Source organism: Impatiens glandulifera, chromosome 7 (assembly GCF_907164915.1).
Source record: "Impatiens glandulifera chromosome 7, dImpGla2.1, whole genome shotgun sequence".
Taxonomy (NCBI): Eukaryota; Viridiplantae; Streptophyta; class Magnoliopsida; order Ericales; family Balsaminaceae; genus Impatiens; species Impatiens glandulifera.
Genome location: NC_061868.1, coordinates 40,916,320 through 40,940,367, shown reverse-complemented (window position 1 = coordinate 40,940,367; position 24,048 = coordinate 40,916,320). Strand labels below are relative to the sequence as shown.

The window sequence follows — 24,048 nt, the reverse complement described above, 5'->3', positions numbered from 1 at the left end:
AAAAATGGAAATATAAACTTTAATTAGTCTTACTAAATTAGATATAAGCATATTAGAATTAGTTTGTACTGAGTTGTAGCGTATGGGTCTTATTTTCTGTATTTTTTTTGGTTTAAATTTTTACTTTTAACATATTATTTTAAATTTAATTAAAATTATGTTAAAATAATTTGGTATTTAAATTTAACTAACAAGTAGCCCGTGCATCATTTGTAAAAGCAACTATATAAAAATCGAGAATAAAAAATTATGCTTAAAATGTGATAATATTTTTAATTTAATCTCATATATATATATATATATATATTTAAATTAACGATAACTCTTAATACGATAATCTGATAACTTTAAAAATTAAGCAATCATATTATATTATATTATATTATATTATATTATATTATAGTTAGTTAAAATATTAAACTTAAAACGTTTCATGTTCATTAAATTTGATGTTAAATTTAAAATATAAAATTTTATTAGCATAGTTAGTTAAAGAGTTATATTTTTAATTTTATTTTTAACCGTTTTAAGTTTATGAACGAGTCAACCCACAATCCAACCCAAGTATACATTATTTTCACGTCACAATTCTCGACCAATTCGGACACTTTAAAAATTAAACATCATTATATATATATATATATATTAATTTAATAATAATAATGTTTTATATATAATTATGAAGTCTTATAATTATGCTAATATTTGATTATTATCCAAAATATTAATTAGAAATATTATAATTTAAAAAAAATAAAAAAATTAAGAGTTGAAGAAGTAGTTTATATTAAAAGTTTAATTAGTTAAAAATATAATCATTTTAGGGTTAAATATGAAAAAGTAAAACAATGAATAGAACAATAAAATCAAAGTCTGAACCCTGAATTGAAGAAGCCTTCATAAAGATCTTCTTTACTAGTATAAAATCTCAAATCAAGGCCAAGAGAGTGAACCACCATATACGATCAATGGCATCTAGGTTTCAGATCTGTTTAATTCTCGTCTCCTTTTTCTTACTCACATCTTCGTCCTATGCTTCTGAAGCTGAGTCGTCCCAGTCTAAGGAGTTCGTTCTCACGCTTGATCACTCCAATTTCTCCGATACTATAGCCAAATACGATTTCATCGTCGTCGAATTCTACGCCCCATGGTAATCCGACGTTGTTTACATGCTTATCTTACTGTTTTTTCCGTTTTTATCTATTTATTTGTACTCTTTTTCTAGTTTTAGCTTTTATACATTTCCATGCTTTTTATTCCTGAGATCCAATTACTTGTATAAGGTATTGTACATCCTAATCTAGGGAAAACATCTTTCAAGAGATTACTATATTCTTTTTCTTGTGGAATGGCCTCAGAATGTGGTTTTATGATGTAACATTCAAAGTAAGAGTTTGGAAATTTATATCCCAGTTGGTTATTCTGCAAAAGAATGAAACTTGGATGCTAATAAGGGTTGGGTACTTTAGGTTGTTCAGACTGGAAATTGAGAGTTAAATTTCCTAAATTACAGAGTAGGTTCTGTTTAGATGCTTAGAATGTTGAGTATCTTGTATTGAAGATGTTCTTACTCTTCTTCCTTACTATACAAGTTCGTCTAATTGCTTGAATTTGTAACAGGTGTGGCCACTGCAAAAAACTTGCTCCTGAGGTAAGTGAACCAATGAGTTTCACTACATTAAGTGAAAATTTCTGTGAATTTAGTTATGGTAAAATTAGTTATTGAAGAGTTATACTGATTTGTGCAGTATGAGAAAGCTGCATCAGTGCTGAGCACTGTTGACCCTCTAGTTATCTTGGCAAAAGTGGATGCCAGTGATTTGCAGAACAAAGGACTTGCAAGTCAGTACGACATTAGGGGGTTCCCTTCTCTTAAGATTATAAGGAACAAAGGAAAAGATATTCAAGAGTATAAGGGACCTAGGGAGGCCCAAGGCATTGTTGATTATTTGAAGAAACAGAGTGGTCCTTCTTCTTTTTTAATCAAAACTTCAGAAATCGTTAACTCTCTTATCGATGCAAACAAAGTTGTTGTGGTAAGTCTATGTTTATTTCTCTTTCGTGTATTTGACAATTAACGTCAGTGGTTGAAAGTTAGATGATTGCTTGTGTTTTATAGGTCGGTGTGTTTCCGGAGTTTTCTGGGGAACAATTTGATAATTTCATGGCCGTTGCTGAGAAATTGAGGTCTGATTATGAGTTCGGTCATACTTCAGATGCCAAGCTCCTCCCACGCGGTGATTCTTCGGTGACAGGTCCCATAGTTAGATTATTCAAGCCTTTTGATGAGCTTGTTGTTGATTTCCAGGTATCAAAATTGGGTAAACTTTAATGATTGCCCCTGCATTCAAGCCTACTATGGGTTTTATCAAACCAATCCAAGGCACATATGTTATTTAAGCATCTGGTTCTTTTGCATGCAGGGATTTGATCAGGAAGAGTTAAAGAAGTTTGTTGAAGAAGCTAGTCTTCCTGTTGTTACTGTCTTCAACAAAGACCCCACCAACCACCCTTTTGTTATTAAGTTCTTCAACAGTGCCAACGCAAAGGTGAAAGAAATAGTAACATTAATTTTTGTAACAAACCTTCATTTTCGAAATCAAGGATTTAGTGATGAAATTCAGATGTGAAATGAATGTCTTATGACTGAGGAGAAAAACACAGATTCAACCATTTCATATTCAACATGTGCCTTGGCCTCATTTAGAAATACTTATTGTTTTTGTATCTGGATTCGTTTCCAAAGATACACAAACATAAATACATTGTTGAATCTTGACTAAATTTAGTTTCCAAATGTTTCTATATATCTGGAAATGGATCCAGATACAGAAATAATAAGTGTTCCGTTACTGTTTATGTGGATGTTCCTTCCTCTACTAACATTAATTACAATACCAACCTTAAAAGTAATTACTAATATATCCTTATACTGCTACATTTTTCTTTAAAATATTGAAAAACTTTGTGCAATTTTCCCATCTAAACTGAGCTGTATCTTAAGATTTGTGATGTGCATCTTCTTATCTCATTCTTTTTTTTTGTTATGCCAAAGCGTTCATTTTGTTCCTTTTTAATGAATTCACATTAATGGGCTTTCTAGCACAATTCTCTTCTTGGATTATTACTCATCCTCCCTCTGAAAATTCTGATATATATTTGAAATGTTAATATTTTTTGAGTTACCTGCATGCTGAGATGTTCTTTGAACTGGATAGGCTATGCTGTTTCTGAATTTTACCGATGAACATGTTGACACATTCAAATCAAAATATCATGATGTTGCTGAGCAATACAAAGGAAAGGGTATAAACTTCCTGCTGGGTGATGTTGAGTCTAGTCAAGGTGCCTTCCAGGTCCGTATCTTTGAGTTCCTTACTATTGCTTTCCATTATGGATATATATTCTTTGTTCTGACTATTGATTTGTTGAATAGTTCTTCGGACTTAAAGAAGACCAGGTGCCTCTAATCATCATTCAAACAAATGAACAAAAGTTTTTGAAACCTAATGTTGAAGCAGATCAAATTCCATCTTGGGTAAAGGAATATCAGGTTGTGATTCCTTCTTTGAAAATAACTCATAATTATTTCACTTCTAGTGATTTAAGACTTGTGTGATGCAGCAAGTAGCCTTTTTTCTTTGGTGTTAATTAAGCTGTGTAGATGAGAAAGTTAACTTCCATTATTTTATGTGTGTGCTAATATTTAAGGCCTTGTTTGATGTGGATTATTTGAGATTATTTCCAAATAACCCACTATCCAATCAACAATCTATTCATTAATCATAACATGCAAATCATAAACCAAGATTCTATTTGAAAACAAAAATTTGTAAAGAAAGAATCTTTTCATTAGTCCATGAGAAGCATGAAAGCCACATTTTCCATGGGGGAACCGTTTCATGTCAGACCAAGTTGTGACATGACTAGCCACAAACAACATCAACATGACTTCCAAAGGATCTCACAAACATCAAATGCATCCAAGAAAACATGGCGCACTAAAATAATAATAATTATTTATTCATTATATATTTATACTCCTAATGTTTTTGTTTTTACCCAAATAACTTGATTTTCATTAACCTACATTAAACAAGGTCATTTGGAAATAACCACTTGGTTATTCGTTATTCAAATAACCCTAGATCAAGCAAGTCCTAACTAACTTAAGCATAATTTGTTTCAGGAAGGTAATGTGCTTCCATACAGAAAGTCTGAACCTGTACCTGAAGTTAACAATGAACCTGTCAAGGTGGCGGTTGCTGATAACCTTCAGGATCTATTCTTTAACTCTGGAAAAAATGGTGTGTAGAATTTCTTATGTGTTCTAAATGATGCTTTGGTTTCATTTTGATGTTGAAATTCTTGAATAGACTAGCTAAATACTTCCACCCCACATTGTTATTGCAGTTCTTTTGGAATTTTATGCGCCATGGTGCGGTCACTGTAAGAAACTATCTCCTATCCTGGAAGAAGTTGCAGTTTCTTTCCAAAGCGATGGCGATGTTGTCATTGCAAAGATTGTAAGATAATAAACTGTCTTTAGTTGCTATATTTATTTTACAGAGAGATACCTAACTGCAAATCCATTTCGTTATAAAATTGTAGGATGCAACCGCAAATGATATTCCAGGTGACGTGTTTGATGTGAAAGGATATCCTACATTGTATTTCAAGTCATCGGGAGGTCATATCATTCCATATGATGGAGATCGATCTAAAGATGACATGATTAATTTTATCAAAAAGAACCGCGAGACGCAGCCTCTTACACAAGATACTACTGGTACAAAAGATGAGCTGTAGAAAGGTACATCAACTCTTTTTCTTAACAAATTTCTTCAGAATCATATATATATTTCATTGGGAGATATTTTCTGAAGCTGTATTTGGGTTTGGTCGAAAAAACATTAGTTTCTTGTCCCGATGTTGATTAAGACTATATCATAAATTTGTTTACGTTTCTGGTCCAAATCCTATGCATCTTTAGAAAGTGTTTCCAAATTGGCTTCCTTGACCCATGTTTTCTGTGGCTTGTTTGGTGTGGATTTTTTGGACTAAATTGAACCCATCAATTGTTCCATCAAATTATCAATTTAAAATACCAAAATACCCTTATTTTTATTCATTGATTACTAAGGATATTTGGTCATTTGCCCCAAATAGTCTATCTTCTCATTAAACAGTTTTATTTATTTATTTTCAATTTGACTACACCTTTAACTTTTATTTTTGCTAATAAGATTGTTCTATAACTAGTGTATAATTATTGAGGATAATTTGAGTACCTTTTTAATAAGATCAAACTTGATTCTAAATTAGTATATAATTATGCTTGATTATGAGTGATTGATTAGCCTTGTTTGGGAAGATAATGTGTTCTTCCATGAAGTATGTCAGGAACTCATCAAAGTCTCCATTTGGCAGGTCGGGTTTTCCAAGAATGAAGACGAATTGGATGAAGGACTGACACTAGCTGAACTGTAACTCGTTTATATAAGCACGTCGAATAAAGATGAGATTATTCTAAATTTTCATTTTAGGGTGAGAATTTTTAGGTTGCATATTTAAGTTTCTATTATTTTTCGATTTTGATCTATAGAAATGATGATATGAGTAGAAAAACCAATTCTTGAATGACTTACATTTGTTGAATTTATATTATAAATGTTTTTTTTGTCCCTACACATATCTAAAACTTTATTTCTACTTAAAACTTAATATGTCAATGTCTTATTTATAATCAATTAAAATATTAAAATATCTTTATTTTATTTTTATAAATTTAAATTTTAAATAATAAAAATTTTAAATAACTTAATTTCTTTTTAAACAAGAAATAAATATTTTAAATAACACAACATCAAACAAGCTCTTACGTTAATTTCTTTTTATCATTTTGATGCAAGTAGTACATTATTAATTATTTTAAAATATAATATGGTTGTGTAAAAAAACTATAATTTTCAAAATGAAATTGATTTTAAACAATTACTCCAATTTTAAAATAGGATGCTCTGATGATTTTTTTATTGTCCTTGAGCCTTGTCTTGTTATACTATCAAAACTAATATGTTTTTATCCTTTTTTTTTTTATATATGAAAATTAGTATGTTTTCATGAAAGCTATATTAAATTCCAATTTGCCAACTCCAAATGCAATCAACTTTGAATTTGATAATCTGGGGCTTCCAATCAAACAAGCACTACTCTTACATGCAATTCTTTTAATTCCTTTTTTTTTAATAAATGTTGAAATGTATTATAAAAACTTGTACAATATCCTTAAACATTACCTAATAACTATGAAATGTCAAGACCATATCCAATATCACCCTTACATTAAAGAATCACATACATCTAGGGCCTAAATTAAAATGCTAAAAGAAAATGTTTTATATATGTGTTGGACATATGAGTATTATTCCAGTTGGCTATGTTATTGAAATGTGTTTAAGAGTCAGGTGATCAAACCCTGGCCTTATCTTTAACTTATATAATAATACATTATTTTTTTATTTATTTCAATATAATTAATAATACAAATTATTTATAAGGGTAAAATTAGAATAATAATAATAGTGTTTTATATTTCTTAATTTTAAACTATTTTAAAAATTTATAAGAAAAATATAAATTAATATTAATAAACAAGTTAAAATAAAGAATTTGATATCTCTACTCAAGAACTTAACAAATCTCCTAGAATTGATGTTGATGTAAGTTCTCTTAAACTTGATCCAACATTACGTATTCCGATATGGAAATATCTTTTTAATCAAAGTGATGAAATTAGACGAGCTTATATCAAGATGGGGTCATATCAACCTATTAAGGATGAGTACCCGCCGACCAAATTTGGAAATCAAAATCGACGGTTCCAAAGTCATTAGTTTAAGAAATTTACTTGGTTAGAATACTCTCCTTTAAAAGATGCTGCTTTTTGTTTCCCATGTTTCTTGTTTTAACATAAGCAACCCCAAAAACCTACATTTACAATAGATGGATTCAAATATTGAAAGCGAGTTAATGATGAGGATAATGCTCTTTTGTTATGCATATAGGATATAATATTTTACCACATAATAGGGCAGTTGAATATCTTGATAATCTAATAAATATCCTTGTCATATTGACAAAGTACTAAATGCACAGTCTTCAGATGAAAAATAAAATAACAGATTACGACTTACATCAACTATTGAAAGCACTCGGTGACTCACTTTGCAAACGTGTGTATTGAGAGAGCATGACGAGTTTCCATCTTCTAATAATCGTGAAAATTTTATTAAAAAAAAAACGAAACATAGAAAGTTAAATCTGAGATGCAAGTTGGAGTCAGCCCTAGGTAATTTTTCATCCTGGCTCCGCCCCTACATACATCAACCCAAAAAAAAAAATTGAACAAACCATGCCCTTCCAGACCAAAACCTAAATTTGATACCTTAAACCGTTCAACAAAATTATCTTTTATATATAAAAGTTTTATTTGATATACAAGACATACCGCACATACATCAATAAAATTAATTAAAAATAATTGACAGTTGTGAAATTTGAACCTACGTTCTTTCGGACCATAGCCTAAATCTGGCGTTAGACCACATTACCTAATACTATAAATGTCAAGACATATTCAATATCACCCAACCACATTAAAAAAATACATACATAAAAAAAAATTGAACAGCTGTGACTTGTGAGTTTTAAGCCTTCAACTATAGTGAGATTTAAAACATGTCCTTTCAGACCGCTCAGCAAAACTAACATTGTATGATATAAAAGTTGTATTTGGTATACATGTCCTTTCAGACCGCTCAACAAAACTATCATTTTATGATATAAAAGTTGTATTTGGTATACATGCCATGCCGCACATACATCAAGAAAAAATTTAAAAATAATTGACAGTTGTGGAATTTGAACTTATGCTCTTTCGGACCACCAGAGTCTAAATCTGGCGCCTTAAACCACATTACCCAATACCTATCAAATGTCAAGACATTCAATATCACTCATTAAAGAAACACATACATTACCAAAAAAAAAAAAAAAAAAATAAACAGTTGTGAGTTTTAAGCCTTCAACTTTAGTGTGATTTAAACCATGCACTAAAGCTTAAATTTGGCATCTTAGTCCGACCAACAAAACTATCTTTATATTATATAAAAGTTTTATTTGGTATACAATACATATCGCACATACAATAATAATTATTTTTTTAAATAATTTATTGTGAGATTTGAACCCACACCCTTTCAGACTAGAGCCTAAATTTGGCGTCTTAAACTGCTCGGCCAAACTGTCTTTTATTTAAATAAAAGTTTTATTAGAATAAAAGTTTTATTGGGTATACAACACATAAATCAATAAAAAAATAAAAAAATAATTAACTTTGAACCCACACTCTTTCATATTAGAGCCTAAATCTGATGCTTTAAACCGCTCAGTCAAACTGTCTTTATGTGATACAAAAGTTTTATTGGGTATATATAACACATAAATCAATAATAAAGTAAAAATAATTGACTTTGAACCCATACTCTATTGGACCAAAGCCTAAATATAATGCATTACACTGCTCTGCCAAATTGTGTGTGATACAAAAGTTTTATTGGGTATACAAGATATACCACACCTACATCAATAATAAAATTAAAAAATAATTGACAAACATTTAAATCCACATATTTTCGGACCAGAGCTTAAATGCATCTTAGTCAACGCGGCCAAACTGTATTAATGTGATACAAAAGTTTTATTAGGTATACAAGACATACATCAATAAAAAAAATTAAAATAATTGACAACTGTGACACTTTCGGACTAGAGCTTAAATTTGGCCTTAAACCGCTTGACAAAACTGTCTTTTTTTGATACAAAAGTTTTATTGGGTATACAACACATAAATAAATAAAAAACTAAAAAATATTAGATTTTGAACCCACACTTCCGGACCAAAGCCTAAATCTGATGCCTTAAACCGCTCAGTCAAATTATCTTTCTGTAATACAAAAGTTTTATTGGGTATACAACACATAAATCAATAAAAAGGTTATAAAATAATTAACTTTGAACCCACACTCTATCGGACCAAAGCCTAAATCTGACGCATTATACTGATCTGCCAAACTGTATGTGATACAAAAGTTTTACTGGATATACAACACATAAATAAAAAAATAATTGATAAACATTTGAACGCACATATTTTCGGACCAGAGCTTAAATGCGTCTTAGACCACTCGATCAAACTGTCTTTATGTGACACACAAGTTTTATTATGTATACAAGACATACCGCACATACATAAAAAAAATTAAAATAATTGACAACCATGGGATTTGGACCCACGCCCTTCCGGAATAGAGCCTAAATTTGGCGCCTTAGACAACTCGGCCAAACTGTATTTTTTTATACAAAAGTTTTATTGGGTATACAACACATAAACCAATACAAAAAAATTAAAATTAATTGACTTTGAATCCACACTCTTTCAGACCAGAGTCTAAATCTGACGGATTACACTACTTTGCCAAACTGTGTGTAATACAAAAGTTTTATTGGGTATACAAGACATACCGAACTATGTGTGATAAAAATGTTTTATTGGGTTACAAGTCATACTAAACATACATCAATAAAAAAAAATTGACATCTGTCGGATTTGAACCCACGCCCTTTCGGACTAGAGCCTAAATCTAGGGCCTTAAACTGTTTGGTCAGACTGTCTTTCTATGATATAAAAGTTTTATTGGGTATACAATACATAAATAAATAAAAAAAATTAAAAATTAATTGACTTTGAACCTACTCTTTATCGGACCAGAGCCTAATCGGATGCATTGCACTACTCTGTCAAACTGTGTGTGATATAAAAAAATTATTGGGTATACAAGACATACCGCACATGAATCAATAAGAAAATTAAAAAATAGTTGACCAACATTTGAACTAACATATTTTCGAACCAGAGCTTAAATATGACGTCTTAAACCACTCGGCCAAACTATCTTTATGTGATACAAAAGTTTTATTAGGTATACAAAACGTACCGCACATACATTAATAAAATAATTAAAAATAACTGACAGCTTTGGGATTTGAACCTTCACCCTTTTGGACTAGAGACTAAATCTGGTGCCTTAAAACGCTCGGTCAAAATATCTTTTTTGATACAAAAGTTTTATTAGGTATACAACACATAAATCAATAAAAAAAAATAATTGACTTTGAACTCACACTCTTTCGAACCTGAGTCTAAATCTGATGCATTACACTTCTCTGACAAATTGTGTGTGATAAAAAAATTATTGGGTATACAAGACATACCGCACATACATCAATATAAAATTAAAAAATAATTGACAGCCGTGGGATTTGAATCCACGCCCTTTCGGACCTAAGCCTAAATCTGACGTATTACACTTCTCTGCCAAATTGTGTGTGATAAAAAATTATTGGGTATACAAGACATACCGAATTGGGTGTGATATAAAAGTTTTATTGGGTATACAAGTCATACCGCACATACATCAATAAAAATAATTAAAAAATAATTGACAACTGTGGAATTTGAACCCACGCCCTTTCGGACCAGAGTCTAAATATGGCGCCTTAGACCGCTCGGTCAAACTGTCTTTATGTGATAAAAAAATGTTTTATTAGGTATACAAAACGTACTGCACATACATTAATAAAATAATTAAAAATAATTAACAACTTTGAGATCTGAACCTTCACCCACCCTTTTGGATTAGAGACTAAATCTGGTGCCTTAAAATGCTCAGTTAAAATATCTTTTTTGATACAAAAGTTTTATTAGGTATACAACACATAAATCAATAAAAAAAAATTGACTTTGAACCCACACTCTTTTGAACCTGAGACTAAATCTGACGCATTACACTTTTCTACCAAATTGTGTGTGATAAAAAAAATTATTGGGTATACAAGACATACCGCACATACATCAATATAAAATTAAAAATAATTGACAGTCGTGGGATTTGAACCCACGACCTTTTGGACCTGAACCTAAATCTGACGTATTACACTTCTTTGCCAAATTGTGTATGATAAAAAATATTATTGGGTATACAAGACATACCGAATTTTGTGTGATACAAAAGTTTTATTGGGTATACAAGACATACCGCACATACAGAAAATTAAAAAATAATTGACAGCTGTGGGATTTGAACCCACGCCCTTTCGGACCAGAGTCTAAATCTGGCGCCTTAGACCGCTCGGTCAAACTGTCTTTATATGATATAAAAGTTTTATTAGGTATAAAAACGTACCGCACATACATAATAAAATAATTAAAAATAATTGACAACTTTGGGATTTGAACCTTCACCCTTTTAGACTAGAGACTAAATTTGGTGCCTTAAAATCTCGGTCAAAATATCTTTTTTGATACAAAAGTTTTATTAGGTATACACCACATAAATCAATAAAAAAAATAATTGACTTTGAACCCACACTCTTTCGAACTTGAGCCTAAATCTGACGCATTACACTTCTCTGCCAAATTGTTTGTGATAAAAAAAATTATTGGGTATACAAGACATACCACACATACATCAATATAAAATTAAAAAATAATTGACAGCTGTGGGATTTGAACTCACGCCCTTTCGGACCTAAGCCTAAATCTGACGTATTACACTTTTTTGCCAAATTGTGTGTGATAAAAAAAATTATTGGGTATACAAGTCATACCGAATTTTGTGTGATACAAAAGTTTTATTGGGTATACAAGACATACCGCACATACATCAATAAAAAAAAATTAAAAAATAATTGACAGCTGTGGGATTTGAACCCACGCCCTTTCGGACCAGAGCCTAAATCTGGCGCCTTAGACCGCTCGGCCAAACTGTCTTTATGAAATTCAAATGTTTTATTTATTGGGTATACAATACATACATACATGAATCAAAAAAATTAATAAATAATTGATAGCTAAATCTAGCGCATCCAAACTATCCTTGTTGTGTAATTAAAAGTTTTATTATTGCTAGTTATGAAATTTGAACTCACCTTTCGGGTTAGAGCCTAAATTTGGTGCCTTATACCGCCCGACCAAAATGTATGTGTGTTACAAATGTTTTATTGGTATATAACACATACATCAATAAAAAAATAAAATAAATTTGGCAACTTACCGTACATACATTAATAAAAAAAATATGCATTTTCACCCATGCCCTTTCGGAACAAAGCCTAAATTTGGCGTCTTAAACCGTTCGGTCAAACTGTATTTGTGTGTTACAAAAGTGTTATTGGATATACAGCACATACCTCACATACATTAATAAAAAAATTAAAAAATTGGTACCCGAGGAATTTGAACCCTAGCCTAAATTTGGCGTCGTAGATCGCTCCACCAAATTGTTTTGTGGGTAGGGATGTCAATTAATGATGATAATTTGAAACCACACTGCGGTAACTGAACCAAATTATTCTGTTTGGGATGGTTTTTTTCCGATTTGATTGGTAGTTGACCGGGTATGGGGCGGGGATGATATTTGATAATTTGGGCTGACAATATTTTGATAATTTTAAAGTTAGTCATTGTTACTCTTTAATTATAAAAAATGCTCCTTGCGATCTCATATGGGAGAAATTGTGAGACTTTATATTCCCATCGCATATCTCATTTTTTTGATGTAGTGTCATGCATTGAGAGATACTGACAGTTAGAATATAAGATAAAATATATTTAAGATATTATCACAATACTATATAAATTGTGATAATATCATTAGTATATTATATAATTATTATATTATATTAGTTTCCTTATAAGCTTAATGGAATGTCTATATAATAGACATAACTTATGTAATTCAATATAACTTTCTAATACAATTTCTTTCTTCTTTATTCTAACATGGTATCATAGCCAAAGTTTTGTTCTTGAGCTACACAATTTAGTCTTCTGCTGCCTCTATCAATGGTTACCTTAGCCATTGATGGAGGGCTCTAATCATTATTATTAATTATTATCTCTTAATAATATTTTCTTCTTTCAAATAATTATGTTGATGTTCTTACTTTTTTTTGACAATCATATTCTCTGAGTTTGTTTTCAGTTGTTGCTTTATCCCAGTAGTTAATACCATATTATTTGGTTGTTAATCCAATCATATGTGCTCCTTTATTGGTTATTTAGTCAACACATTGTCATTCTCTCGTTAGAATGGGTTTTACAGGTGTTGTTTCACCCCAACATTCTATTCTCATGGGATTCTATCTTCTTCGCTAGTTTTCTTAATGCAATACACTTCCATCCCATCGTTGGATGGATTTCGAGACTCGCGAGTAACTTCAGAGTTCATTTGGTTATTTTTTCACCCCAACATTCTATTTCCATGAGATTTTACCTCTTTGTTGGTTTATCCGTCAACACACTATCATCCTTTAAATGGATGAAGCTCACGAGTTTTTGAAGCTTGAAGAATACAACATCAACATTTCATCATCTTGTCTTCAACCTCAAGTTGTTCAAGCGTTTTACATCTTGAGTTTGAGAATGAATGTTAGAATATAAGATAAAAATATATGTAAGATATTATCACAATACTTTATAAGTTGTGATAATATCATTAGTATATTATATTATATAATTATTATATTATATTAGTTTCCTTATAAGATTAATGTAATATTTATATAATAGACATAACTTACGTAATTCAATATAATATTCTAATACAATTTCTTTCTTCTTTATTCTAACATTGACGAATGATAAATGAATGAAAAAATGATGCATTATGGTGAGTTATTGTAGAATATGTCATAAATAAGCAGAGTTAGCGCCTCACTTGCTCTTAAATTGTGATAGAGTGACTGTGATTTAGAGAGCTTATTATGGAACATGACGGGTATTTAGTTGGTTATGCCGGAATCTATCGTTAGTTGTTGAGAAATATGGATAGTGAGCTCATTGATTTTCTCAAAGACCTTTATGTTCATTAAAATTTGTGTTCATTTCGTTTGTTACTTTTTTGGTCATTGGTAAACAATTTTGTGTTGTGTGTTTTTCTTTCAATATTTTGTAATGTTTTTATCGTCCAGCTTAAACGACTCTAATTTGTATCATTTTGTAATGATTAATTAAAAAAAAGTAAGTTCAAAGCCTTGGTTGAGAACCAATTTAAACTGATTGGGGAAGTGAATTTCGCAGTCTTGTTGTCTTAACTTATTGTAGTGGTATTCAACATCGACTACCATACTCGCATACGAGTGAGAAAAATGGTGTTGCCGAATGGAAAATCTAACACTTAACATAAATTGGTCGTGCCTTACTTGTTAATGCATCCATGTTCTTTACTTTAACATATCTGATCAATCAACTTCCTATGTTGATTCTTGACGAACGCTTCCCATATGAGTTCATTTTTGAACAATCCTCTGATTGTGTAACCTTGGGAACTTTTGAATGTTTATTTGTTGCACCTTTATAGTACCTAAACTCTAAACCCTATAGTACCTCTTATAAATGTTAACATTGCTTGCATATCCCCACTGTGTTGGATTATTCCTGACTGTTACAACTTTTACAAATAAGTGGAAGATCTGCATTAATAAGAAAACGGTAAATTTGCAATGATAAGGAAAACAAAATATTTGCAATAATGAGGAAAATAGAATATTTGCAATAAATTTCATTAAACTAGAAAATTAAGCATTTTTTTTATTTAGTATAAATAAAGTGTACGTTGCTCTCATTATAAGAAGAAAAATAAGAGAGAGATAACAACTCTTGTAATTGTTCTTTAAGATATTAAAGATTTTATAAAAAAAAATTCCAAGTTTTGTGAGTGATTCTCTTTCTAGGCCAACATTTGGTATCAGAGCATCAGGTGAATACCAAAAATAATCCGGTGTGATTAAATGTCGAAGGGTGTAGGATCATCAGTGGCGCAATAAAACCATGGTATATTCCACTATCCACAACTAACGCACACGAACTACATTAGTTGGGTGATTCGTGTACAGACTATGATGGAGGACCAAGGAGTGTGGGAGACAGTCGAGTCAGTAGAAGGTACAAAGATTGATGTTCAGCTCGATAAGAAGGCGAGGTCGCATCTTCTACAAGAACTTCTAGAGGATCTTCTCATGCAGGTGGCAAATAAGAATACGACGAAGGAAGTGTGGGATTGTCTCAAGACGAGATTCGTCGACGCAGACCATGTGAAGAATGCACAATTGCAAACATTGAAGAGTGAGTTTGATAGGATGCATATGAACGACAATGAGTCGCTCGATCAATATGTTGGTCAACTCACATCCAAAGGTTGTCGAACCTTTCAAGAAGCAAATAATGGGGGAGTTTGAGATGAGTGATCTCGGATTGTCTTCATACTACCTTAGAATCGAGATAGATCAGTTCGAAGGAGGTGTCTCGATCAAGCAGACAACATATGCCAAACAGGTGTTGAACCAATTTGAAATGCTCGATTGTAACTCAAAAAAGGCACCAATGGAGCATAGGGCTCAACTCTATAAGAATCTAAAAGGACAACCGATTGATGCAACTGAATATCGAAGAGTCATTGGTTGTCTATGCTATCTCTTTCATACAAGGCTAGATCTTTCTTATGATGTTGGTGTTGTAGCAGATTCATGGAGAGGCCAACTGAGATACATCACAAGGCAATGAAGTAGGTGTTTCGATACCTTCAAGGCACTATACACTTAGGTCTAGTGTTTCGAAATGGTGTGGTGGAGAGGCGTAATCGAACAATGATGGCCATGGCTAAGTCATTGCTCAAAAGCATGGCAGTCTAGAGCAAATATTGGGGGGAGGCAGTTCTTCATTCAGTCTATCTTCTTAATAGGGTTCCAACCAAAGATGTTCGAGACAAAACCTCATTTGAGATGTGGACTGAAATGAAGTCGCACCTAGCGCACCTTCGTGTGTTTGGGTGTACAGCGCACATCAAGGTGACCACTTCCCATATGAAAATGTTAGACGACAATTTTGGTGTCGAAGAAAGAAGTAAGGCACACAAGTTGCTCGAACCACAAAATACAAGATCCATGTGAGTCGTGATATTGTGTTCGAAGAAGGTTGATCAGTGTTCGTGATCTCGAACCACGCCAGGACTAAGGGGAAGAATGTTGGATTATTCCTGACTGTTACACTTTTACAAATAAGTGGAAGATCTGCATTAATAAGAAAACGGCAGATTTGTAATGATGAGAAAAACAAAATATTTGCAATAATGAGGAAAATAGAATATTTGCAATAAATTTCATTAAATTAAAAAATTAAGCGTTTTTAATATTACATTGCTCTCATTAGAAGGAGAAAAATAAGAGAGAGATAACAACTCTTGTAATTGTTCTTTAAGATATTAAAAATTTTATAGAATTTTTTCCAAGTTTTGTGAGTGATTCTCTTTCTGGCCAACACACTGGTCGTCTTTATATATCTTACATTTTATATATCTTACATGGAATGAAATGTTGTTTCTTTCTTCATAACTTCTAACCTCACACTACCTCCACCCACCTCCCACCTACATTGTACTTCTCAATTTTTCCTCTCAAACTCCTACTCATCCAACTAATGAAACAAAAAATGAGACGCTTCATTCCCTTATTACACTCACAACCCTCATCTCTAGATAGTATTATATCTTCTCATCCACCTTCTACAATCATCAAGAACAACTACTAATATTCATAATCGATAAAAACATCTCCTTCTACAATCATCAAGAACAACTACTAATATTCATAATCGATAAAAACATCTTTAGTTGACTCTCTTCTTTTTTATCTCTATTTTATATTCTCAATTATTCAATATATGCAATATACATCTTTAATGAAGGCCTAATTCGGTTCATGTCACTACTTATATTGAATTGGTCTCGCCTAAATCACAATCAATGTGATATAATAATTTTGATGCATTCAAATCAGCTTTTCTAACTTTGATTAAGGATTTTAAGCATAGTTAATAATTAAACTAACTTGGGAACACTTCATCCATTGGAAAAGGTTGATATGTGAGTGAAAGGAGCATGTGAAATGTCAAAAAGGTTGTCAAGAAGTCATGTTCTAAAGAAAGTTCAATTACTATAGGTCAATATGAAAGAAAAGTAAAAATATCAGTCAACATTCAACAAATAGGGAATCAACTCAATCAATAAACTTGTTTTTGCATTTATTTGAAGCCCTGGAGGGGGTTTTAAACTAGGAAAGTTTGCAGTTGGTGTTCCATTTCCTGGCCAAACTCATATCATCCCTTCATGTTCAAAGCATACTAATGACTTTATCTTCACTTCAATTAGTTGTCTTGTGATATGAGAGCATTTTGGGTTATGTTTTCTAACCCTCAATATGTCTTCAAGTTAATTCATAATTCATTTTTCTTAAGATCAAACTTGATTCTAAATTAGTATATAACTATGCCTTGTTTGTGAAGATGATGTGTTCTTACATGAAGCATGTCAGGAACTCATCAAAGTCTCCATTTGGCAGATTGGATTTTCCTTTTGCCAAGAATGAATTATGAAGAAGAATAAGGTCATGACTAGCCAAACTGTAACTCGTTTACATAAGAACCCCGTCAAATAAAGATGAGATTATTCCAATTTTTCATTTCAAGGTGAGAAATTTTAGGTAGCTTACTTCAAGTTTCTATTATTTTTAAATTTTGATCTATAGAAACGATGATATAGGGTAGAAAAACCAATCCTTGAATGACTTACTTTTGTTGACTTTATGTTACAAATGTTTTTTCCCTACACTGCACATATATGTAACTTTATTTTTTACTAAAAAAAAATATGTCATATTTTATTTTTATTCAATCATATAATCAATTAAAATATTTAAATTTTAAAAATATATATTATAATTCAAATAACTTACTTTTTTTTCATGGAAGATACATTAAATTGGAATTTGATCATTTGGGGTTAATGCTAAGGATGTTTGATTCAGTTTATTCTTCCAATCACACAAACACCTCTTAAATGCATCAATTCTTTAAGTTTTTTTTTTTAAATGTTGGAATGTATTACAAAAACATATAGAAGATCCTTAAATATTATAATCTTATCAACCCCAAACTACCTATGAAATGTCCAAGACATACTATTACTCTCAAATGTCCTGTCTATGTTCAAAGTTTAAACAAAGGAACACATACAAATATCAAAGAAATTAAAAAAATAAAAATAAAAATTGACAGCTGTGGGATTTGAAACCACGCCCTTTCGGACCAGAGCCTAAATCTGGCGCCTTAGACCGCTCGGCCAAACTGTCTTATGTGAAAGAAGTATTTTATGTTTTATTTTTGTATTGTATTTTCTTAATCAAATACAAGAATAAAAATAATTTAATTGAACTATTTAGATAAAATATTTAATATTTCAGTACCGTATAGAAAATAAAAATATGGGTAACTTAGGCCTTATTTAATCTTAATATTTCAATTATTAGAATAAAATATTCAATCAATAGGCTATACTTTCAACAATAAAAAAAAAAATCACTTCTAATTAGAAATTAAACATTAAATCATTTAACATGTGTAAAAATGAAAATTGATAAATAAAAAAGGTCCAATTATTTAAGAAGAAAAGAAACTGAAACATAATACAAAACTATGACCTCTCAAGTCTTCAAGCAAGATAGTAATATCGACAATAGAGGAACTCCGACCGAGCTTCGGAAAGCGTGATTTAAATGTCATTATGAATAAACTTAATATGTCTACATCATTGAAGGATCTTCGGTTTATCTCCAACTGGACAATTGTACATGAAACTAATACTTTTCGAGTTGTAGACCCAATGATTCCATGCATAACCCAAGTAAAGGGCAAACATTTGTCGTCAATTAAGATACTATTATGAATAACCAACCAAAATAAAGATTTTATAAAAAATACACCCTAAATTTTCTCACAGTTTAAGCTCGTAGGGTCCACCTAACTCACAAAATGATATCAATCAGACACTAAAGTCGGGACTTTCATTTAAAATAATATTTTGAAACGAGCTAGTGATTTAGAAATATTTTTTCCCTATGAACATATTTTACATGGTTTTGAAGGTTGTTTTCATTATCCATTTTAGGTGCGTTTTTCACATATTCCTCCGACAAAACCTCATAAATAATTAAACAAGTACATTGTACAATTAACATGTCCCACGATCTATTACAAGATTCATGATTATCACTAATCATGTTAGAGATACATAGCAAACTTTATCCACATGTAAAAAAAATTAACATTATTTTTCAAAAGTTCATATTTCTGTAAATTCTTATCCAACAAGGATAAGATTGGGATTTCAAATTCGATTTTCACTATTCATTCATTCAGACGTAGTTATTCTTTCATTGACTATTTTTCAAATAGGTTCAATGTTGCTGATGTACTATCTTAATCGTTGAAAGACAGTCTTTTGACACCCTATTCGACAGCATCTCTCCAAAGATTTGTATCGTATTCCCAATTTATAGAAAGAAACAGGCAGTTCCACATGTTTGCGCCATTGTTCAAGCATAAGTCTTAGATCTTCGTTAACAACCTGTTGTAGAAATATTAGAATCTAGGAATGAATCATAAAAGAGAAAATAGGAGAGTATACTATACTTGTTCAGTAAAATGGCTCCAAAAATAATGGATGAAAAGGAGGTGTTTTAGAAGTGGAACAAAATCAAATGAAATTCTGTATAATAATCGTGTTTTATTTTTTGATGATGGTAAACAAACGTGAAGCTGGTGAAGATGGGTAAGCCATGTTCTACAAGAAGTAAGCCATGTTCTACAAGAGTATTCCCATCCTGAAATATGGAATATAATCTACCAATTCAACTTCATTATAACCACACATCAAACTCCAACTTCTTCCATGCTTACCATGATAACTGATAAGGACATTGGATTCTCCTTCATTAACAGAGCCAAGGTAAAAATGGCATGATCTATATGCACATGTATTCTGGACACAACAACATTTCCCATCTTTACCACAACAAACATCAAGGGGTGGTGGCGCAGTTGGCTAGCGCGTAGGTCTCATAGCTTCTGAGTAATCCTGAGGTCGAGAGTTCGAGCCTCTCTCACCCCATATCTTTTTTATTTTAACTATTTGTCAAATCCATATTTGAAAACTGCAATTTGGCAATGATATTATTACTAGTGTTTAATGCAACTTCAAGATCTTCAAACACCAGCTTTCGAAATCTTTAAATTCTCATACTATAGATTGTGGAGGTTCGAGTCCTCTACCAAATGTCCACAAGATATTAAAAATTGATGAAAAATAACAAAAATTCGAGATTTAAATCTATGACTTGAAACACGAGCAATTCGTTTTAAGTCAAACACACCTTCATGGTCTTCAAAGTTTCTAACCATGTTTTGGTCTCCTTTAGCCTAACTTTAAAATTAAGGCTGACCATAGGGTGATGAAGCTTATATATTAGTTAGGTGACATGGAGAAGACCACTTAAAAATAAGGATAATAAATATGTTTATGTTAAGGTAATCTTTCTATTTAAAAAGATCAAGTACATAAAATAGATAGAAATAAATAACAAGATATTCAAAACAAAGTAAATATTCCCTAAAAATTTGAAAAACACTCCCAATTACAGAGCATTATTAGAGTAAAAGCATCAATTGTTGTTTACTTTTTTTTAAGAATAGAGCTGAGCAAGTTGAGCAGAGAATTGCTTCTTAATAACCTCCCTCTTCAGCTTGAGAGCCGCCGTCACAAGCCCCGACTCCGGCGTCCACTGTTCATACACCAATATGATCTTCGCCGGAATCTCGAACTTCTCCAAACCTCCTCCCCTACCCACCTAAATACATCTCCACCCGTATTATAATCTTGTTGTTTTAAAAAGTATATAAATAAACTTAAGTACCTTTAAGAGTGAGCCATGCACTTCCTTCACTATTTCCTCCTTCTCACACAACTCAGCCAAGTCCCTGAACTCGATCCCTTTCTTCGAACACAAATCTTCCAAAGCCGGCTCAGAAACCACCACAACCGCCACACAATAACTATGATACGGGTCTGCATGCACCATTATATTCTCTACAAACGTGCTTGTCATTAATACAGACTCAGCCTGTAACAAGTTAGTTTTAAAATGTTCAAAATTTTATTTCATTGATTCAAAAGAAAGATAAATTATTGTACCTTTCCCAGAGAAACATACTCTCCATGTTGAAGCTTGACGATATCCTTCTTACGATCAACAATCTCTAGACAACCATCGGGATGAAACTGACCTATGTCGCCAGTGTAGAACCATCTCATTCCTGCCTTATCAACCTTTACACATTTCCAAGAACATTACTAAATATTTTTAAAGAACTAAACAACAACAATATATGAATTTCCTCAACCTTGTAAACTTCCTTTGTCTTCTCCTCGTTCTTATAGTATCCAATTGTAACGTTTGGTCCTCCCACAACTATTTCTCCTCGAGGCATTGGAGAATCACTCGTTAAATACCCACCTTCACGCCAATCGATTAACTACAATCAACAAACAAAGAATTAAGAAAATCATTTTATATAAATAAACCAATAATGTTAAAAAAAAACAAATCTTACCTTAAGAAATGAACAAGGAAGAGGGGCACCAACACGGCCAACAGAAGTGTCATCATACTCTGAGAATGTCCCGCCAGCACAAGTCTCTGTAAGACCATACCCTTGACCTATTGGAGCTCTGGTTTGTAATTTAAGGCAAAAGTTACATATAAAAATCCTTTGAAGATTCATTCAGATAGAAAAGGGTTAGAAGATGATGCTAACCCAAAACAGATGTTGATAAATCTTTGAGTATCAGCCGAGAGAGGAGCGCCTCCAGACAGAATGAATCGATTTCTGCCACCCAAAACCGCTTTAACCTTCCTAAATACTAAAAAATTCCAAACAAGTCTTTCAATACCCCATGCTCCAAACCAGCTTCCATTTATAGCTGATAATCGACGTGCATAGGCCAAGTCAAACAATGTCTTCGATAATCCACCAGCTGCATCTACCTATGTCAGTTTAAGGAAAAAAAAAACACTTTCATCTCCATTCTTCAAGTAAATATACGAAATCTATATAAAAAAAAAAATCACCTTCTTACGGACGCCATATCTAACACGATCAAGAATAGCGGGTACACTTGACATTAATGTTGGTCTCAACATAGAAGCATCCCCTTTGGTTCCTTTCTTAATTTTGCTAGATGTATCAGTTAGTGTCAAAGGGGTTCCATATCCAATTGAAGTACCAACAGCAGACATCATATTCTACAAATGTTAAAATAAATCGATCAAAAAACCAATGAAAAGAACAATATGTGCTCGGTTTCAGATATTTTTACCTCAGCTGCTAGCTCGAGAATATGTGCCATTGGCAGATAAGCTAAGTAAATGTCCTTTAAACCAATATCAGGAACAATTCTCATCACAGCTGAAATAGTAGACAGCACATTACCATGTGTCATCATCACACCCTGTATAGACACAATATGTACTATTGATTAGAAGTTGCATTCACCAAAAGCTGTCCAGAGATTAAGATTATGGCTAACCTTTGGCAAACCGGTGCTCCCACTTGTATACATAATGACTGCAGTATTACCCGAAAGAGGCATATCGGGTTCCACAGGATTTTCCTTTCCAATTCTCTTAACCTCCGAAAATGACATGATATTCCAGTTAGTGATATCATAATCGTCGTCATCCATGCAAATAATCCGTTTTACAGTCTCTAACTGTCCACTGATACCAATCAGCTTCTTCAGTTCGTTTCGCCCACAAATCACAGTTGTAACTTCCGTCTGCACAAGAAGATTTCAGTAAAATTGCTTCATATATAGAATCAAGAGCAAGATCAAGAGATACCTCATTTAGAGAATGACATAGTGCCTCTTCACCCAAAGATGAATATATGGTCACAACAGTAATGTTGCGCCTGAAACAACCCTGAAAAACATTCACAGGTTAAGCTATACCATAAACGAAGGCTCTATTAAATAACAAAAACAAGTACCTGAAGTGCGATAAACCATTCTTCACGTGTATCAGCAAAGATGGCCGCATGTTCTTCCTTCTTATGTCCAATAGCTGACAAGCCAGAAGCAAAATGGGTAACAGCTTCAAACACTTCTCCATAGCTTAACCATTCATATTCACCCAAATGAAGCTTTTCAAATGATCTTCCATCTTCAGATTTTTCCATCTCTTTTGAAATCAATTTCCTAGTTCCAAGCAACCTTTTGGTTTGATGCTTATTACATGTATATTCAAATAACTCAGCAAGTGTAGAAACACCCTCCCATTCTGTTTCAACTGGGGAAATAAATCTGGAATTTCGAATAGCATATCCAAGCTCCCCACCAACATTAACTGGTAATCCCCGTTTCTTCTCTTTCTTGGAATTACGTATCACAAGTGTGATTAAAAGAGGGACAAGAACACCCACAAGATAATGATTCATTGTTCAAAGTCCAAGGATCCTGGAAACAAAAACAAAAAACCCTGAACCCACATGCACAAATAACACAATTCACAACAAATGCAAGAAAGAAACAAAACTAAAGAAACCCATCTCAGAAAACACCTAATTTAAGAGGAAACCATTGAAGGAAACAAAAATCTGCACCTTATTTGCAGATCACGAAGAATATCAACCAAACATGAGAAGAACTCAGCGTAAGAATGTAGATGGAATTCGATTTCAAGAAGAGTGAAAGTGACTAGAGATAGCTGGTGGGTTTTTACGGAGAAATCTAAAGGAAGAAGAATTGAATTCTCAGTCCACTTCTCTCCTTTAACAGCTTGAAATTCTTCATGACAAAAATGGGTTGCCAAAGTTCTAACTACTTTTATTTTACCATCATATATTTAATCAATGTATTTTAATCAGCTCTTATACTTTTATTTATATAAATAAAGACCTTAATTTGTGTTAGAATTTTATACAAGTCATTATTTTATTTATGTCAAATGGAAACCTTAAATGTATAGAATATATTCACA

At 32.0% G+C, this 24,048-nt stretch overlaps 2 protein-coding genes and 4 non-coding genes across 9 annotated transcripts; 2 read left to right on the top strand and 4 right to left on the bottom strand.

The window, feature by feature from the left end:
• Window positions 1-900: 900 nt before the first annotated feature.
• On the top strand, window positions 901-5,688 carry LOC124945686 (protein disulfide-isomerase-like). 4 transcript variants are annotated; one of them, XM_047486161.1, is made up of 11 exons: window positions 901-1,150; window positions 1,621-1,651; window positions 1,749-2,036; window positions 2,120-2,308; window positions 2,424-2,549; window positions 3,219-3,356; window positions 3,437-3,553; window positions 4,190-4,307; window positions 4,414-4,526; window positions 4,612-4,813; window positions 5,431-5,688. In XM_047486161.1, the coding sequence occupies exons 1-10, from the start codon at window positions 969-971 to the stop codon at window positions 4,807-4,809; spliced, it is 1,500 nt and encodes a 499-aa protein (XP_047342117.1). In that variant the 5' UTR covers window positions 901-968; the 3' UTR covers window positions 4,810-4,813; window positions 5,431-5,688. The 4 variants fall into 4 exon arrangements, with proteins under 4 accessions (XP_047342117.1, XP_047342115.1, XP_047342114.1 ...); XM_047486159.1 differs by having other exon boundaries at window positions 5,404-5,688; XM_047486158.1 differs by having other exon boundaries at window positions 5,396-5,688.
• A 5,498-nt stretch (window positions 5,689-11,186) lies between these two features.
• On the bottom strand, window positions 11,187-11,266 carry TRNAL-UAG. Its single transcript has one exon. It is a non-coding gene; the product is annotated as a tRNA-Leu (tRNA).
• A 546-nt stretch (window positions 11,267-11,812) lies between these two features.
• On the bottom strand, window positions 11,813-11,892 carry TRNAL-UAG. The gene has a single exon. It is a non-coding gene; the product is annotated as a tRNA-Leu (tRNA).
• A 6,334-nt stretch (window positions 11,893-18,226) lies between these two features.
• On the bottom strand, window positions 18,227-18,306 carry TRNAL-UAG. Its single transcript has one exon. It is a non-coding gene; the product is annotated as a tRNA-Leu (tRNA).
• A 1,732-nt stretch (window positions 18,307-20,038) lies between these two features.
• Window positions 20,039-20,123, top strand: TRNAM-CAU. The gene is given in 2 exon segments: window positions 20,039-20,076; window positions 20,088-20,123. It is a non-coding gene; the product is annotated as a tRNA-Met (tRNA).
• A 443-nt stretch (window positions 20,124-20,566) lies between these two features.
• Window positions 20,567-23,871, bottom strand: LOC124945025 (long chain acyl-CoA synthetase 9, chloroplastic-like). Its single transcript, XM_047485389.1, has 12 exons — window positions 23,672-23,871; window positions 23,060-23,525; window positions 22,912-22,992; window positions 22,599-22,847; window positions 22,389-22,520; window positions 22,141-22,314; window positions 21,827-22,056; window positions 21,623-21,740; window positions 21,413-21,544; window positions 21,204-21,338; window positions 20,926-21,132; window positions 20,567-20,859 (listed from the first exon to the last, which is right to left on the bottom strand). The coding sequence occupies exons 2-12, from the start codon at window positions 23,504-23,506 to the stop codon at window positions 20,695-20,697; spliced, it is 2,070 nt and encodes a 689-aa protein (XP_047341345.1). The 5' UTR covers window positions 23,507-23,525; window positions 23,672-23,871; the 3' UTR covers window positions 20,567-20,694.
• Between the last annotated feature and the right edge of the window lie 177 nt (window positions 23,872-24,048).

Coding starts and splice junctions, on each gene's coding strand:
- LOC124945686 (XM_047486161.1), top strand. CDS start 969: ATGGCATCTAGGTTTCAGATCTGTTTAATTCTCGTCTCCTTTTTCTTA. Junction 1,652..1,748: donor GCAAAAAACTTGCTCCTGAG/GTAAGTGAACCA, acceptor TGATTTGTGCAG/TATGAGAAAGCTGCATCAGT. Junction 4,527..4,611: donor ATGTTGTCATTGCAAAGATT/GTAAGATAATAA, acceptor ATAAAATTGTAG/GATGCAACCGCAAATGATAT.
- LOC124945025 (XM_047485389.1), bottom strand. CDS start 23,506: ATGAATCATTATCTTGTGGGTGTTCTTGTCCCTCTTTTAATCACACTT. Junction 21,339..21,412: donor AGACAAAGGAAGTTTACAAG/GTTGAGGAAATT, acceptor AAATGTGTAAAG/GTTGATAAGGCAGGAATGAG. Junction 21,133..21,203: donor AGTATGTTTCTCTGGGAAAG/GTACAATAATTT, acceptor AACTTGTTACAG/GCTGAGTCTGTATTAATGAC.